Below are 19707 nucleotides of genomic sequence, written 5' to 3'. Positions count from 1 at the left end.
CCTCATAATGACTAACTTCCCATTAGAAATGAGGATCATGCTTGAAGTTTAAAACCGTGATTTTTACAATTTCTGTGTCCTTGGCAATTTTGGTACTTACAGAATCATAGAATGGGTTTGGATTGGAAGGGACCTTAAAGATCATGTTGCTCCAAATGACCTGCCATGGTGTTAAAATACCCCCCGCCCTCCTCTGGGGGCTTTAGCTAGCTCAGTTATTAGGAGGCATTGGAGGGAATTTTACCAAGGACGAGATAAAGATGTCAGAAGAGGCCCTTTCCCCAGGACCTTTGTCCCAGGCGTTTATTCTTCAAAATTCCAGGGGGGAAAGAGAAAGAACAAGGAAGGGCAAGGCATTATATAGCCCCCCGCCCAGGGAAAAGATAGTTGAACCATAGCCAATGGGGTCAGAGAAGGAAGGAAGGGTCACTCTATGTGATAAGGAACTCCGGGGGTCAGAAGGGAGAAACCATTCCCCTAGAGAATTACAACACCGTGGCACCTTCCACTATACAAGGTTGCTCAGAGCCGCATCCATCCTGGCCTTGGACACTTCCAGGTATAAGGCATCCACAGCTTCTCTGAGCAACCTATTCCAGTGCCTTTCCAACCCCACAGCAAAGAATTTCATCCTAATATCTAATTTAAACCCCTCTTCTTTCAGTTTAAAGCCATTCTCCCTTGTGCTCTCATTCCCTGCCCTTGTCAAAAGTCCCTCTCTGGCTTTCCTGTAGGCCACCTTTAAGTACTGGGAGGCCACAGTAAAGTTACTCCAGAGCCTTTTCCTCTCCAGGGTGAACAACCCCAGCGCCATCAGCCTGTTTTCATAGAATAGGTGTTCCAGCTCTCTATCTTCCTGGCTCTCCTCAGGATTTGCTCCAACAGGTCGATGTCTGTCTTGTTCTGAGCACCCCAGAGCTGGACACAGCACTCCAGATGGAGAATCACAAGGGCAGAGTAGAGGGGCAGGATCACCTTCCTTGACCTGCTTGTCACACGTTTTTTTTACGCAGCCCAGGGTATTGTTGGCTTTCTGGACTACAAATGCACATTGCCAGCTCATGTCCAGCCTCTCATCCGCCAGCACCCCGAATAAAACACTTGGATAAAGAAGTGTCATTGGTTAACTTCAGCTGATAGCTCAACCCCATGTGGTTACTAGCTCGTTCCTTCCTCAGCGAGGTGGAGGAGAGAATTAGGAGAGAAGTCAGAAAACTCAAAGGTTGAAAAAAATACAATTGAATAGAGAAAACAAGAAATAGCAAATAAAGAATTCATTCTCTACTTCCCATTGGCAGGCAGGTCTTCAGCTATCTCCAGGAAAGTATTTCATCATGCTGGTGACTTGGGAAGACAAACACCATCACTCTGAAAGTCCCCTCTTCTTTTTTCTACCCCCAGCTTTTACTTGTTCTTCTCCTTTTACCAACCTTTCAGACAGGGGAACCCAGTTTAGGATAAATTACAGCACTCAGAGTTACTCTAAATTACTAATTCCTCATAAAATGTTACTGATAGGGGTTGATTATACTGTAGCAGATGACCAAAACCCAGAATGCTCTGGCATCCTCCCTGACAAGCCTAGCATTGGAGTTAATCACCCTGGGGAATTTCTGAGATGCATCCAGGTATTTGGGCCTGTTTTAGAGGCTACAGACCATTTCAAATCTACTTGTACAATGTGATAGTGTCATGAGAGTTACCTGGCTACTCATATTATGGAAAAAATAAATAGCTCTTTCCACACAGTCTGGCTGGAGATGGACTATTCTGTTTTACCCTCTTTAGAGTTGTTTCTTTCTATCCATTTGACTTGTTTGTCCCATTACCCCCATTAGGTCCTTTCTGATATTTTAGGAACAAGAAATGCACAAGATAACTTTATATGCCTGTGATGATATGGCTTATTAACCAGGACTTAATTTGTATGCTGTGAAGAAAAGCAAACACTTTTAGGATGGGATTCAACTGACTTGTGTTAAGTTTATCCATTTTTGCAGGTATTTTCCAGGCTCAGTGTAGCTCCATTCTATGGCAAGGGAAAGAATTAATGCTTTGTAACAGGCTCTGAGAAAATCAAAGATCATTTTGGAGTCGAGACAGATGCAGTTTTTGAAGCCATACCATGGCATCACCAGTCCTCTAGCACACAGAATTACTATTGTAAATACAGAGTATCAGTCCTTATGTTACATGTCACAGAGTTTGGACTGTCAGGATGGTGAAGCTGCTGCTGTTTCTGGGGCTTACTGAAACTGCACAAATGTCTGACTATAAGAGAAAAGAGTTTCTCTTTTGACTGGAGTTTTCAGTGGGAGGCCAGACACCTGAGTTTATTTAGAAGGTATCTAGCTGTATTTTGAAGGCAAAAATAAATATCAGCATTGTTTGCTGGGCATCTTCAGAATCTTATAATGAAACCCTCATTTGCTAAAGCAAGTACAAATGTGTAAATTTGTGTAAACTATTGAAGTCAGTTGAATTATTCATGTCTGTCATACACTTAACAGTTCTACAAGATTGACAAGAAAAGGGGTCCCTAGAGCAGGAGGATGTAATTAGGTCATTAAATAGCCAGATACAGGGAAATAAAGATGACATGGTCAGTTAAGTCTGATGGTTCCTAACTTTCAAATGTTTGGTGTGCAATCTGAATAATCTGACAGCATTATGTATATTACATTTAGTATACAATGCATAAAACTTAGTGAAGCTTCTTACAGAGTCTGTTGTTTTGTGCAACAGAGAATGTCCCAGATTTTAGGCTGTTTCAGGGAGAATCTCAAGGTATTGTTCTCCCTCCACTATTAGGTGAAACAACTACATTAATTTCCTTAGGCAATAATAAATCTATTGGTCACATAAGCATAATTCTGGCTGAACTGTTTCAACAGTTCTCATAGTTTTCTTTATTTTAATTTCAAGATCTGTGAAATTTTAAAATGTTTATTTCATTTCTAGATTTAAGTGCCACCCTTGGTATCTCTGCTTGCCACTAGCACTTGACATTTTTTATCCCTCAGATTTAACAAAATGTTTATTGGATCACTAAACAACCCTTACAATCCTTATAAAAATCTATGCATGTTTTATATCTGTGAATTTTAAAGTTTGTGCTATTTCTAAATATCGAGAAATGTTTTCACAAGGTACTAAAATACCTACCACAGCACTGGATTTCATCTAAAAGCATGGATTATAAAAATTGATAGAATTTTATTTCTATACAAATAAGCATAATGAAAGTTCTTGACCCATATCTCACAAACTGACTGAGCTCGATGTGCCTGTAACAAGCAGCCAATAACTTTATTTTGTAACCTAAAGGTTCCAATAAAAATCGTTATTGAATACTTCATAATTTGCTGACATCACATAATGACAAAGATAATGGACATAGATTTATGTGTGGTAGTAAGAATTTCAGTTAAATGCCTGCCATAGAAATAAACCTTTTAAAATATTATCAACTACTAGTATTTTCACTAATCCTTACACATTGAAACTCTTCTAAGGACATGCTTGTTAGAATTACTAACCTCTTAATTAATTTCGAACAGCATATAATTAAAATAAATATTTTAAAGAAGTAAGTATCCAGCACATTAGTCTATGCCAGTGGCACTATGCAGGATCTTTGAATTATCAGATTAAGGTGTAAATTGTCACATAGATTAATTTTACTGTATAATTTTAAAATAAAATTGTTATTTGTTATTTAATCCTTGTTATTTGTTGTTTAATTAAATATGCCTGCCTAGAAAAATATTAGTTGATCTAGAGTCCTGCTTTTTTATGGTCATAGGACTTGTATAGGTTACAGGACTTGCATAGATGCAGTCCAGCTGCCTCACACTCAAAACCAACTGTGACCCTCCTGCTGTTTCTTCTTTCTGTGGCTCTGCAACTGTTAAATTCTTTCCACTAAACTCAGATATTCATGGCACCCTTTTTCTCCTTATCCTTATCTTGATATTCTTTACAACCATTTAATCTTCATCAGAAGAACCTGGAATGACACTTCCTAAAGCTAGATATCCTCATCAAGCTGAATGATAGTAGGCAGTTTATACTGGTGGTATCTGGGAGCAAACACAAAATCCTACGCAATATGCACAAAAAATCCTTTTATGCATCTTGATCACTGGATCTTACTTTGCTTTCTTGTTTAGACCAATGTGGCATTAATTTAACATCATCTGTTTTAGCAGAATTACTCCAGCTGTATTCCACTCTAAATGCAAGCAGAATCTAGCCCACTCTTGGCACACAACCTTAGCATATCTTGAAAAATTATGCTTTTGTACAGTTTGTCTAACCATTATACAATCCAGAGCCAGGAGAATCCCTGTTACCCAAACTGATAGCACTCACAGGGTTCAAAGGCACAATGGAGGCTCCCAGAGAAGAGAGCAGAAGTAGAGATGATCTCACAGAAAAGCTATTTTACCATATGGTTTAAAAAGGTCCAAACATCCTTCCCCATAATCCCAATAAACACTGTCTAAGCTACTAGTATGTATTGTGGGAAGGGTTTTATATGTTCCTATTTCTCTTTGGCTGAGTACTGGTTGCACAGGCAAAAAAAAAAAAAAAAAAAAAGAAGAAATAAAGGACTATCTAGGTGGAAGAGAAAATCTAATCCTATTTCTCTTTAATAGCACAATTTCCATTTGGCTCTGGTTTTACTTTCTGCTTCTGCAATATACATCTATTTCAGTATATTTCCCAATGAAATATAAGGGCAGTGCCTTCTTGGCAAACAGTGAGCCACTGAAGTAGCAACGTCACCAGAAGACCAAGCAGGAAAGTTGCACAGTCCCACTTTGGTGTTTCAATTGAAGGACTTTTGATTTTGATGCTCTATTATGTGTCTGTAGAGAAAGAAAAGGAACTTCACTGGATACCAGTCCTACAACACCTTTGTATTAAACAGAATCAAATTAGCAGGTTAACAAAGAAATTTAAATTTATTTTACAGCCCATATATTCTCTGTACAGTGAAGCATTTTATGCCCCTGTGTGCATGTTGCTGGGATGCCCAAGCATGAAGAGGTAGTTAGCTGTGGAAAAGACCTACCTGGCAAGAACTAAATGCAAACATCTGATGAGGTAGAATCAGATGTATATGTTTGTAGATGCAATAGAGCTGCTTGTTTGCTCAATGCTAGTGTATTTCTGAGGCAATGTGTGATTTTTGCCAATTTTTAAAGTAAATATGTTTTGCATTGGTTTATCAAGATGAAATAGGAATGTCAGCTTCAAGTAAGATGGTGCAAAAATATTGTAAATCTTTAGTAAATCTTTAGCAGACGTTACGAATTCATATTTTTTATTTGCATAGTTGAATCCACTAATCCCAACAGCTGAACTATAATTTATATTCCACTCACTATTCTCCTGCCACATTGTCTGAGATGAGGAGGCCTCTGCTTAATTACAGGAAGTATATGAATAAATAATCCAGGACTAAGGAACACATATCTTCATTACTTCTTTTCTTCAGAAACTGAAATTCAGATGTCTAGAAAAGATTAAGGGTTGCAAAGCCTAATGCAGAAAACCCATAAAACTCAGGAAAAAATAATTCCTCCAATTCATTTCTTTATCATCTGTCATAAGGTAGTAACTTTATCTGAGAAGTTTGTCTTACTTTTCATTCAGTCTAAATTAAAACATCCTAAATGGCCACTTCTGCAAAGGTGTTTTTGGTCCAGTGGATTTCAGATTCATGACCCTCCCTCAAAGTCTGTACTGAGCTCCACATTGGTCTAGTGGCTGACTCATATTTGAGTCACTGTAAAATTTTGTTCTGGGAATTTTCTGAGTATTTATCCAGTTTTATTTCTTAGTCCTAAATTTTGCTCTTTTACCTCAGTTACATGTCATTTATTGTCACTTCGAGTATATTTTCCTTTTTCCATAGACGCACTAAATTATGCTGTCTATTTCCCTATGACCCCTTGTACAGGAAGAGAATTTTTAATTGTTGAAGTAAAAAATCAGTATATTTAACCAGAAAAACATCCAGAGGCATATATAAAAACAAAGTAAAAACAACAATAACTGGTCAGTTTGTTGTAAGATCACTTTTAGCATTATTAGTTTTCCAAAATTGCTGTACTTTTATTTGCTCCTTTAATTCTTATTGGTCTGAAGATCTAGTCACTTAAGACTGTGTTGCTTGATATCAATTAAGGTATTAAAAAAATTCGATACTGTTATGGTAGGAAGGTACTTTGAAATTTTGGTTAATTGCCATATATACTTACTAATTATTTCATGTACATTGCGTTTCATCCTCACATTTACAACACTCTGAATTATTTCTGTGGATCTCTGTGAAGCAGCCTTGGTGGAAAATTTTTCCTAAAAAGGTGAACCTTATAGTCTTCTTATACTGAATTTTTGTAGTCTTATAAAAGAAGCCCCAATGCAGTCTCTCTGATGTAATCTGTTATTTCTAAAAGTATCTTTTTCTTCTTCATATCCAAAGGTTTATTCTCTCAAAAAAATTTGAATATGTGCTTTGCTTCTTTATCTTCTACAATAAGATATTTATGTCATATATATTGTACAGAGATTGACAGAATCATTTTTGTTTTCTTGGAAACTATAATAATCTAGTTTCTCTTTTTTAATTATCTGGAATTTCCCATGCTCCTCGTATTTCAAAAATAATTGGGTTCTCCCTTCAAGAAAGAAAGAGTATAGTAGAGGGAAGAGGAATGAATAAATAGGAATTCTTTCTATAAAGGTAACATTATTCAAAATTCCATCCTATTCTTTGCGGCTCACTGATTTTATAAGTTTTTTACTGAAAATATTTCAGGAAATCTCTCTTCAGTAGATAATCTCTCTAGTGTTTCAGCTTTCACTTGATGGACTTTTCAAATACAAACCCTACCTAGCCCCACTCTTCCCATCCTCCCCATAATCCAAACAAACAAAGCTAAAAATCCTGAGTTATAAGCACATAGTGACAAGTCTGGCAAACAAAATCCATTTCTTTCACATACTTCAGTTATCAACAATTAATGATTGTCAAAGAAAGAGAAAAGGGAAAAAAAAGGGAAAAAAGAGAATTTACCAAGACAGCACGAGCTGAACTTTTATGATGGCAATATTTTCATTTCTTCTAGCAGAAATGTGGGGCACATTTTAATTTTGAATGCTGATTTTTATTCACTAACTTTTCAATAGATCTTACTAAGTCACCCCAGTTTACCTTGGCAAACAGAGTGCATTGTAGTTAGCAAAAGAATGAGAAAATTAAACTATAACATAATTAATTATGCTGACAAGAGTGACACTCATTATTTCCTTACATAAGTTGTGTTTGGATATTTAAAACTTAAAAGCACATAACTTACCACTCTTTTAAAGGAGTTGCCTGCCAGCTATATGTGATTTCTATTTTTAAGCAACAAGAGAAAGACATGGAAAAAAGGAGCTTCCTTCAGGAAAGATTTGACTTGTAGTGTTAGAAACTATCATCTTACTGAGGACATTGGATTGTAGTCAGTAGCTACCTCTAAATTTATTATTTTTGGAGTTTCTTTCTTAATTAGGCAAGAGAGAGACCTGAGAATAAGAACAGCAAAGCAACCAACCAACAAAAGCAGTTCTATGGTTTCAGTTCAAAGGCATCTTTTATTAAGCTATTGATTTGGAGCTGCTTGTTTTTCTGTGCTTTTTACTTGCCATGTTTTTTTTTCCTTTAGTGTCTTCTATCACGTTGTGCTACTGAAATTGAGTGAGTTGTGTTTATTCCAGTGCTTAAAGATTTGCTGTGCATACAAAACTGGGAGTAACAGCCCTACAGCCCATTTGTGCACACTCTGTGTAAATCAAATAGCGTGCTGAGCCTTAGAATATTGCTGTGGGTTACTATGCCATAACCTGAACTGCAGAATATTCTGTCTTGGGGAAAAACAGCCTGCTGGATCTTGTCAGCTGTGCACTTAGGGAGGTGAGGGAGAAAATGATTAGATAACATTCTTATCTGTGAAGACCCAAGAGAACTGAGTTTTCCCTATTCACAACCTATTGGCAGCAGTATCTACTCCAAATAAACAAAAAATTTCCCTGATAGAGCACATCATCCAGAAGCAAAGGAAGAGACATCAGAGCACATTTCTGCAACACCAGAGAATCCTGGGCAGTCTGTACATGCTGTGAGCCTGTCTAGCCCGAAAGTCTTTCTTCTGTTTATGCCTCTGAAAATGACAAGTTAGGACAAGAAGGGTGCTAAAGGAAAAAGATGGGGAAAATAGATCTTCTCTCACACTGATATCATGTGGATGGGCACTGGGTTCACCCCCCTTCACCTTGATAGTAGTGTTCACTGTCTCAGCTTGTAACTAGAAGAGGTTTTGCAGTTATTTCCTAATCAACAGTACATTAGTCTTGACATGGCAGTGGAGTGGTGTTGATTCAAATTAATCTTTTAGATCTCCCTGTTTTGTATTTATTTTGGATCCCTTAGTGAATGAGATGCTCTGGCCAGCCATGAAATACTGGGGTTTTTTAGCTTGCTGGCTATGAAAGAGATTCACTTTGTCTAATATTAGATTCATTTTGTCTAATCTAGGCTGGAGGCAAGAGCATTTTTTACTCAGTGGAAAGACATGATGGTCTTACAGTGCACAGTTCATCTGACCTATTGTAAACATCAATATTACAGTAAGGGATATGACACCAGAATACTCTATTCTACTGAATCTTAAGAAAGTAACTTGTAAATCCAAGTTTAGCTGAAATGTATTTCACAGTATTAAAACCCCTTTTTTTTTTTTTTTTGCAAGGTAGCACTGAGTATGCTCTCTGGATTCCTTAGGATCCTCTCTAAAGCCCTACAAATGCATTCTGCATTTTGTGCTGGGGGCAAAATGCGTGACCTGTCAGGCGGGATGAAGCCTGGTACTTAATTGGGTTTGTTCATTTACTTCAGAGCAAACTAAGGCTGGAGTGCTAGGGGAAGAATTCTCTGTAAGGGAAAGTTTCAAAGACTCCCCAGATTGCATTTCCCCAGAAGCAAGCTCCACTGTTGCAAGTAATTCAAGTTTATCTATACAAGCCTGTACCATAATTTCAGTATTGTTATTACTAATATCTGTGATAGAATAAATTCTGAAAAAAATAAGTTCTTTTGCTATTCCTGAGAATGATTAAATTTAAGATATTAAATTATTGCATCTACAAAGAAACACGAGGTTAATCCACCTTCAAGTTTTTATTTCTTTCTTTATATCTTACTTCATTGTCAATTTAAAGAAAAAAAGTTTTAGCTTTTTGACTCATTTAAAACTAAATACAGAAGAATTTATGTAAGCTTGTGGTTAGACCATCACTTCTGTCCAAGAAAAATTTGGGCTGCCACCAACAGGTATAATCCTCTTATTTTCATTTATTCAGGAACTTCCATTAATTCCCTGGAATTGACATGGGTATATGCACAACTGGACTGAGAATCAAATTGGGGAACCATTGTGGCTGAAAAATAGCTGCAAACTTTGTGGTGTTCTTATCTTTATACAAGATGGAAACAGTTGATAACAGATGATAACACAAGACATAAAGGTACTTTTTCATTCTGGGTGCTTAGCCAGTAGATTTGAACCTGTGATAGGACAAATGAGGAAGCTCTCTTAGACCCTCTGTTAGTTACTCTACAGGATGAGTAGCTCAGTCAGACAAGTAGGCATAAAGGTGAGCTTCCTCTCAGTCAACCAGAATGAAAGTATGGACTTCTCCTCTGAGTCCATCTGTGGCCAGTGGAGAAAGGCACCTCCAGAGGGCAATGTCTTCTCATTTTATGGAAAATATCTAGAACCCATAGAACAACTCACCCTGTGGAAATACCTGTCTTCACAGACTGTTTTGAAAACAAGGTGACTAACTCAGGCTAGGAGCACAGCTTTTTAGTGTCTGACATAGGGAAAAGTCAATCATATTCCAAATGTCCTACTGTATTCACAGAGGAAGTTTAGGGCAGAGTTGAATTTCCATAGCTTCCTCTTTCTCTACTATCATAACCCACCGTCCTTTTCTAGGGTAGAGGTTGCTTTCACAGACAGAAGGGGATTGTGAACTCTGATTAGACTTCCAGGATAATGTGATGGAATTTTGGTGACTGTAAAAGCTGGAGGGAAATGGTGGATCATTTTTGTTGGCATCCTATATAATACAGATTGTAAGGAATGGTTGGCTGTCCTTGAATTCTATCGTTTGCATGTCTTTCAAGAAAACTTGAGCCAAACTTAGAACCTGAACCTTTTACATTTTAATTTGGCTTTTCTTTTTCAGGAGAGAAATGTGTTACTTTGGGTTTCTGCTGTAAGGGAGTTTCAGGCTGACCACTTTTGCAGTTGCATCTTCATGCATTGTGAGTCAGTGCTTAGTCATCTTTGCTTCAGTCAGCAGTTGCTAAGCTTTCCAGCAGTTGTTTCTCTAACACCTCTGATTCCCCGTGATTTCTAAGAAAAACCTGTTGATACAAGTAGGGAAACAAGGTGACCCCAGCCTTAATAGAAACCCATTAAATAAATATTTTTGTGACCATGCAGTTAGTGGAATATTGGGAAAGTGCTATCCCCAGTTTTCTAATGCTAATCTGGAGTGTGAGACTAAATACAAGGATCTGTGATGAAGTTTTGGGCCCTTCTTACCAGCATTCCTCCAAACAGTTCCTGAGCACAGTTTGGGAACCAGGACAGGCTAGTGACCAGTCAAAGAAGGTGGCTTAGACATGGTTACACTCTATTGGCAGGGGACAGAGTTTAATAGAACATGGCAGATTACATTCATAATATTAAATGCATAAACAAATCGTCAGGGTTTTGCCAGATGGTTTCTATGTCAGAGAAACAGTCCCTCTCACTTTCTATTTACTAGTATAGACTTATCTATGGGACTGCTACCAGACAACAGAATATTTCCAGAGCTGAGGTACCCAAGGTTCTATGCAGCTACTTGAAGCTAGAAGTCTAGGTGAAATTTGGTTCTATAGCAGTTTACCTGCACATGTTGCTCCAGAGTTGACACAGCTTCTGGGACAATTGAGGTCCCTGGAGTCATTCTAGCACTACAGCTTTGCCTACCATGGTGTGTGCAAGGGGTCCCAAGACAGCTCAGTTCTGGGTTGTAGCAGAGCTATAGGTGAATTTGACTGTCAAATAAATAAATAAATAAATAAATACATAAATAAATAAAATGTCAGGAGATGTAATTAACACACAAACTTCAAAACTTATCAATTTCACTGAGAGTTTAATCAAAAGTGACATGTTTGAAAAGTATATATCCTTTTCAAAACCTAGCTTTTTCTAATGAAAAAGCATTCTGACTTATTACATGCAGTCAGATCTAGACCTCCAGGAAAGTATAGTAATGTTATATAGCATTAAGATGAACAAAATTCATCCATTTCTTTAGCAATAAGTTACCATAAACTTAATAAGTTCACAGTTAAAGTTTGAAATTCATGCTATATTGGACTTTGTATTACTTAAGTTTCCTTCCTTGATTATTTTCATCTGGTACACCAAAGTGCCCTTTAATGTCCAGCATTTTCTGTCTTTGAAGGTACTCAATGCTCTAATCAAGTCTCCTCTTGAATTTCTTTCCAGTAGCATAAACTGATCAAGTTTCTGGAAGTCTCTTCACTACATAACTTTCTGTTCAAAATGAAAACTTATTTCAGACTGATGAAAATCATTTTTGTCAGTGTCACTTTCTTATGACTTACTCCTTAGGAGGCATAAGTTGTATGATACATACTGAAAACATATTTTCATCCTTTCAATGACCCAATTCAGTCCCAGTGATCTTGACTGGGGAGGCTTTTCATTCCTTTGGCATTGATTTCGGTGAGGCATCCAAAGAACTAACAGGAAGCTAATTTGGATTTTAAGCATCAATTGTTATTAACCAAGGCCATGTCTAATAATATATAAGATTTAGAGTGATTTGCCTTCTGGTTTTCTTCACCCTGATCAGAATCTCAAGCTTCCTGTTTGGATACCAAAATTTGAGAGTCAAAGGAAATCTGACGATTTCTATAAAGATGTCAACCAGGCCAACATTAGAGTAACTCTACTTCTGCTGATTTTTCTAGGTATAAAGATTTGGCTGATACAGCAGCAGGAGAGAAGAAGAAATTGAGTGCCAAGGAGAGATGTCGTCTTGTTCTTCAGCAGTGTAAATTACAAGGCTGGCAGGTTTGTGATTTACAAAGCAATTAAAATATCATTCTTTAAACAAGCTAGCTGAGTCATTTCCATTGGTGGCAAGCCACCAGATCCTTTGCAGCAGTGTATTATTTTGACATTTAATAAATGCTTAGGTAAATTATCAAAACAATTTTCAGAGTTTTATGAGTAGCTGGGATCATTGTGTCAAAAAATCTGTTTTCTTGTGGGAAGAAAAAGATTCAATTAACCATGCACACTATGTAAATTTTTATCCAAATTTTTTAAGGTATTTGATATATACATTTTAGTAGTTGAATGGTTCCTAAATAACCCTACATATTTTATTTCTTTAAAATCCTATGCTAAATGCTCTATTGTCATAACAGGACAGACTCTAAATAGCTATTTAGCATTTTTCCAGGTAGTCAGTGCATTTGTAGGTGCCAGCACGCTGATCCACAGATACACCAGAGACCCTGAAGTTGCCATACATAGTTTAAAAAAACAAACAAAGAAAGTATCAAACACTGAACAGGAAACTATCAACTCCCTATCCTGTCTCCTTATCCTATTTATATCCTAGTTAATACTCACCAGTATGAAGACTGCAAGGTGGATGTCTCCATTTTGTCTGCAAGGTAGATGTCTCCATTTTGTCCAGAGCACTCAGTTATCTGCTTTGGATAGCTTTGTAATTGTGTAGGACTGATTTCTTTAATATGTGCATTTTAAAAAGACAAGCCTGTTTCCTTGCATAGTACAGAAGCTATTGAAGAGAAATGAAGCTTTCTGCGGCTTCACATACAGAGCATTCCTGCAGGCAACATGAGCTCCAGATTCAGGCCTTTTTCCAGCCTAGCAGGACTGAAATCCATTACACAAAAGAGCATCCAGACCAATTTCAGGGACAGCTATGAAATTAAGGGCTTGGACAGTGGTTAGGGCACTTCTATAGGCTTCTTCAGTTAAAAAGATGGGGTCTTCTAATTCATGTATGACCTCTGATTAAGATGCCCAGAAAAATTTCTGCAAGCTGTTTATAAAGGCCAAGGACTAAGTCACAATGGGTGCTATGGGTATTTCTCAGTGGCCCAGATTCCTAAGTAACAACTGGCTGGGAGCACACATACATGATCATCTGCACTCAGACACATAAGAAAATTTTTATTTCATTAAAATACCGTTTAAAGCTGCAGTTTAGTCACTGAGAAAAGTAGACGGCACATACAGCCCCTCTCCCTCAACAGGAAAGACCAAAAGACTGAGAAAGATAACAATATTAAATTAGACTTGCTTTTCCTGCCCAGGTTTTGTAAGTTTGTTCTTATCTATGTCCTGCATCATTGCCTCAAGGTTCCCTATTAAAAAAAAAAAGCAAACAATTTTTAACATCTAGAAATTGTACCTTCACTTACAAGTACCTGGAGATGGGAGAACCTCTCACCTTTAGAACTTATATGGAGATGCAAGCTTGACATTGGACAAAAGCTGTGTAATAGCAATTGCATAGTGTGCTCCAGTCACAAAAAACAGATCAGGATGCCTATCAAGTTTATTTCCCTGGAAAAGAACCATTGTTACAGCACAGAAAAAAAGCATTTGGTCATCAGTGAAAGCCTAGAGCTCAAGACTAGTGATTCTGTAGTGATAAGCACTTGAAAACAAGCCTGAAACCTTGAAAGACAAAAATATTAAAAGGAAATTGCAAAATAGAATCTTTCTGTCATGCAGAGGATTGAAGCTCATGATCTCAAACAGATTTTAGAAGTTCTGACTCCAGAATCTCAATAATTCCAGGGGAAGTCAGTTGTGCAAAACTACAGCAGTGCATAATGCATAATCCCTCAGACCAGAAAGGCACAAAATTCTTCAGAGATACTGATAAGTTAAATGGAATAAGAGGGTTTGGTGGTGAGAGTTATACCATTGTCACTCAGTGACTAAGAAGCACATGGCAACAGACTAAACTGGAACGAACAAGGTTTAAAAAAATGAGTGACCTTCTCATACACCCTTTTCAAGCCACAGAGAGGGATAAAAAACAAATGGAAAGATGAAAAGTGTAGAAGAAAATATAAGAAGAAAATTCACTCCAAGTCCAGTTTCTTAAATATCCTGTGAATACCAGTTTGGTACCAACCTATTTTGTATAGGTGATCCAAAACCACATACCTAACTATCAGCAGTAGTGACTAATATCTGTGTCACATAATCTCTCTCTCAATTTTCTTTTTGATTCATTTGACTAGTCATGAAAGTTGAACTTTAAATAACAATCTAAATGAAGAAGCTTACACAATCTGCATTTGTCATGGGTGCTCTCCTCTATGCTTTTACAGCAGAGGACTCTGAATAAAAGAAAACATTTAAAAGGTAGAAAGAGGGAGGAGGAAAGGAAAGAAAAAAAGGAATTAGGAAGCAAGGATGATGTCAGCTAGCAAAGTCAGAAGAAAGGAGTCATCTGTACTGCCTTACTAAAAATCATCCAAAAAGCAGGGGGTTACACATATAACCAGTTTATTCAGCCACTGTTGCCAGCAGTAACTACTTCAAATGAGTCATTCCTGGAACTGAAAATCTATTTGTTGCAGGAGTTCATGAATAAATCAAAAATTATCTTCCCCAACACTGTTACGTGCACTTCCCTGAAGAGCTGTTTCAAATTCAGGTTAAAAAATGAACAAAAAAGATAACTAAAATACCCTCATCAAAGATGATGATATTTAGGAGAAAGCAAGACATCTGAAATCAACCTCCTGCTTTTATGTCATCATCGGAAGATGAAGTTGCCAATAAGATCAAGAGCAGAGGGAGAAAAAGAAAGATCTGGACTTTTTAGCTGAGTGAATCTGGATGATACTTTATTTACCTTTCTTCTGATATTGTACCTCACCATCCCATTTTGAGAAAGGTGATATTAACCTGGGGGAGGGAAAAGTGTTCTGAATTAAAATCCCTGAAAATGAGTAAAGAAAACAGTATCTTTGTATTTATTTCCTGCTTGACAATTTTTCTTTTCCTTCTCACATAAGCTGTGTTTGAAGAGTGTTTTGTTAACCTACAAAACAACAAAGTTCAGACCCTAGAACATGTTCTTTATTCTCTTGTAAATACTGCAGTCTATTCCCAAGTAGCCAAAAAGTGCAGAGGATCCAATACCAGGGTCCAGTTTTGGTTTATTTCGTTTATTTGGTTTATTTTCTACTGTTTTAGCAGAGCATAAGAGCAAACACTATTTGTTGGCCAATGTCTTCTGCTTGCTTCACCAGCTTATGTGTTAGAAGCAAGTAGTTATTATCATAGAATAATTAGGGTTGGAAAAAATCTCCAAGATCACTGAGTTCAACCTTTGACTGAACATCACCATGTCAACTAGTCCATAGCACTAAGTGACATGTGAAGTTGTTCCTTGAACACTTCCAGGGATGGTGACCACACCATCTCCCTAGGCAACCTGTTCCAATACTTCGTCACCCTTACAGTGGAAAAATTCTTCCTAATGTCCAATCTGAACCTCCTCTAGAGCAGCTTGAGCCCATTTCCTCTTTGTCACCAGTTGTCTGGGGGAGAAACAGACCTCCATCATGCCACGGCCTCCTTTCACTGTAGCTGTAGAGTGACAAGGTCCTCTCTTGAGCCTCTTTTTTTTCCAGGCTAAACAATGGAAGCTCCTCAGCAGCTCCTCACAAGAGTACTCCAGACCCTTTACCAGCTCCATTGTCCTTCTGTGGACATTCTCCAGAACCTTAATTTCTCTATTGGAGTTAGGGGCCCAGAACTGGACACAGAATTTGAAGTGTGGCTTCACCAGCGCTGAGTACAGAGGGGCAATCTCTTCACTGGCCCTGCTGGCCACACTATTCCTGATAAAGGCCAGGATGCTATGGCCTTCTTGGCCGTCTGGGCACACTGCTGGCTCATGTTCAGCCAGCTATCAAACAGCATCCCCAGGTCCTTTTCTGCTGGGCTGTTTTCTAGCCATTCTGACCCAATCTTGGAAGGCTATCTGAAGCTGTTGTGGGCAAAGTGTGGCCTGACACTTGGCATTATTGAATGTCATACCACTGGTCTTGGCCCACTGATCCAGCCTGTCCAGATCCCTCTGCAAAGCCTTACTGCCTCCTAGCAGATCAATACTCCAACCCACCTTGGTATTGTCTGCAAACTTACTGGGTGTAACTCAATCCAAACCATTGCTGAAGATACTAAACAGGACTGGCCCCAATACTGAGCCTTGGGGAACCCTACTGGTGGCTGACCACCAATTGGATGTGGAACCAGCCACATTTGCCACCACTCTTTGGACCCAGCCATCCAGACAGTTTTTAACCAAGCAAAAAGTGCACCTGTCCAAGCCACAACCTGACACTTTTCCAGGAGAATGTTGTGGGAGACAGTACCAATGGTTTAACTGAAGTCCAGGTAGACAAACAGCCTTTCCCTTGTCCACTAGACAGGTCACCTGATCATGAAAGGAGATCAAGCTGGTCAGGCAGAACATGCCTTTTCTAAATTCCTGCTGGGTGCTGATTCCCTGATTGTCCTGTAAGTGCTGTGTGGTGACACTCAAGATGATCAGTTCCATAATCTTCCCAGATCACGCTGACAGGCCTGTAGTTTCCCAAATCCTCCTCAGGCCCTTGTTGTAGATAGGCATCACATTGGTCAAGCTCCCATTGTCTGGGACATCCCTGGTCAGCCAGGACTGATGATCAATGATGGAGAACGCCTTAGGGAACTCTTTCGCCAGCTCCTTCAGTACCCTCAGATGGACCCCATCCAGTACCCTCTGAGTGTCTGAATGGGACAGTAGGTCACTAACTACTTCCTCTTGGGTTACAAGGAGTCTATTCTGTTCCCTGGCCCTGTATACCAGCTCAGGAGGCTGATTGCCTTGAAAATACCTAGTCTTTCTGTTGAAGACTGACAGAAATGCCCTCCCCTGACTGAAGGAGGGCATTAAATATGTCTGCCTTTTCCTCTTTGCATCCAAAAAAGGATGGAGGTTTTCCTTGGGCCCACTTTTTTGTTAATGTATTTATAGAAACAATTTCTATTATCTTTCCCAGTGTGGCCAGATTGAGTTCTAGCTGAGCTTTTGCCTTTCTAAACCTTTTCTCTACATGATCTAGTGACATCCTTGCACTTTTCCTAAGTTGTCTGACCTTTCTTCCAAAGGTTGTAAACCCTCTTTTTTTCCCTGAGTTCCAGCAAAAGCTCACTATTCAGCCAGTCTGGTCTTCTTCCCTCCCAACTTGTCTGTCATCACGTAGGGACGGAAGTGTTGATAGCTTTATGAAATGTTTCTGTTCCTTGGGTAAGCTGAGCTGGAGATAACTAAACTAGGACAATAAAATAGTGGTTTCATTGAAGCTGAAACACCATGCAGTTTCAGATATGCACTTAAGTACTGGAATTATGAAAGTGCAGAGCTACTAATGAAAGACAATTTTTGCATCTTAACCCTGTGTGCAGTCTTGATAAGGTATTTTTTCATCTTAAATATATACTTGATCACTACAAGCTTAGCTACTTGCTGTGACTTTTAGGCATATCTAATGTCAGAGAAAATCAGACTGCTAAATCAAAACAAACCATTTCTATTCCAGGCAGAGAGAAAGCAACAGACTTGTTTAAACCCTGGAGAAGTCAGTGGAGTGATATTTAGTAACTTTAGAGTTAAATTGAGCAGAAGTAGTGGGTGGTCCATGTAAAGCCGAAGAATCTCCTGTCCCCCAGAATACGTGAAAGTCTTTATATTAGGAAATCCCCATTTTCAGTGCTATGTTCATTTATTGTCACACAGTGATGCAAACCCTACCTTCCCAATGGCATGATTTAATTTGCAAACACTTTCATGCTTTGGGAGAAGTATGGGCACAAACAGTCCTTGGCTCTTTTTACTGACATAAGAAAACTTTGATTTGTTTGGATTATCATTCCTCACACTGTTAAACTTGCAAATATAAATTCAATAAAAAAGAGTTAGCTCATAGCTTACTGAGATTTCTCATCAAAACTTGGAGCTCTACATTTTGTTTAGCTAAGGTCAGTAGTCTGCAATTAACCCTTCTGAGTTACTTCAGCTGGAGCTTGCTGAAATGCAAACAATTAGTAATATACTAGAAGAAAAAGAAAGCATCAATTTAATTTTGCTTTTACTATGAAGTGCATCTGTTAAATACAATCACTGCAAAGGTCAGACTTCACTGAAAGTGAGTATTTAAGCCTTTGACTGCTAGAAATGCTTATCCAGTTAAAAGATAGCAATCCTTAAAAAATTCTCATAAAAGGTTTGTCTTAGTTTATCTTTCCAATATTTCGGCTGCTTCCTCTAACCCAGGATGATTCCTTCCTATCAGTAGCTTTGAATTCTGAATATAAGAGATCACTCATTTGTCAAAGAATGAGTCTTAAGTTTCAAATGGGATGATCCAAAGTCTTATCAGGTGTGAAATAAGCAATACAGGAGAGTCAGCTGGAATGTTTTAATGAAGCTCCAAATGAGGTAGTTGCTTGAGATAGAGGCTGTGTTAGTGCCAGTTTACACTTTCACAACTACAAACATTGCTGAAGCTCTTTCAGGAGCCAGCAGTGTTTGTGGAGAAATGATCTCTGCCATTGTGGAGCTGTATTGTCAAACTTGCAGTCATGAGTGTTAAAACAGAGAATAAGTCCTCAATACAGAGAAATCCCAGAAGTCCATTTAGAGATTATTGAATTCTTCTAATGCTTCTAGAACTGCAAAGGGAAAACAAAGTCTGATCCACAGTTCTTACCAGTCAGAGACAAAATCATGTTTTATTACTGTTCTATGGGTGTTTCATTTATTGGATTTGATAGAGCCAAATAAGTATAAGTATTTTTAAATTTCAATGTATCAGTATATAATATTAGCATACTATGGTCCTCTTTGGGAAAAAAGTATATTTATGATTAAATAGCAGAATGTAGAATATAAGTAGCATATTGAGTGTGGCCAGAGGAATGAGAAGTGTATGAAACCATACATATGTGAATTTTGTGCCTAATTCAGATAACCTTTTAAGTTATTTTTTAAACAGAAATGTTTATTTTGGCTTAAAATTAAAGTGGTCATACTATAGAACTGCTTTGTACCTGATATGCAGAAGTACTGGAGTACTTTGCAAGCAATCTAATATATAAGGGATTCTTAACTTTTTTCTTTCCCTCAAGTAGGAAAACTTTAGAGCTCATAAATTGTATGCCAGTTCATTCATTTCTTATTTAGTAATTTTAACTGAAGTCAATTTCCTGTTTGTTTTGAATGTCTTACTTTAAAAGTCAATTTTCTTTTAGGCAATTAAAAAACAAAATCCCAGGGCGGAGGGATGCGGTTCATACTAAGAGAAATTATTAAAACACATGAATCTATTTTTCTCTCATATTTTTTTGATTATGTCAGTAAAATGATATTATCCCATTATATTTTGGTTTCATCTTGTCACTCCATTATATGTTGGAAATAATGTGCTAGTTGCAGAAACCACCA

At 37.9% G+C, this 19707-nt stretch overlaps 1 protein-coding gene across 1 annotated transcript in view; it reads left to right on the top strand.

Moving 5' to 3' along the window:
- The window catches only part of MYO16 (myosin XVI), a 365576-nt gene that overhangs the window by 290986 nt on the left and 54883 nt on the right, over positions 1–19707 (top strand). Inside the window, exon 28 of the mRNA XM_066176778.1 lies at positions 12119–12221. Coding sequence (XP_066032875.1) covers positions 12119–12221 — 103 coding nt within the window. The remainder of the gene's footprint in view (positions 1–12118; positions 12222–19707) is intronic.

The sequence above is a fragment of the Chamaea fasciata genome, unplaced genomic scaffold (genome assembly GCF_029207755.1).
Source record: "Chamaea fasciata isolate MVZ Bird 193981 ecotype frontalis unplaced genomic scaffold, bChaFas1.0.hap1 SCAF_2, whole genome shotgun sequence".
Classification (NCBI taxonomy): Eukaryota; Metazoa; Chordata; class Aves; order Passeriformes; family Sylviidae; genus Chamaea; species Chamaea fasciata.
The sequence above is the reverse complement of the archived record's forward strand: the minus strand, read 5'-3'. Positions and strand labels throughout refer to the sequence as shown.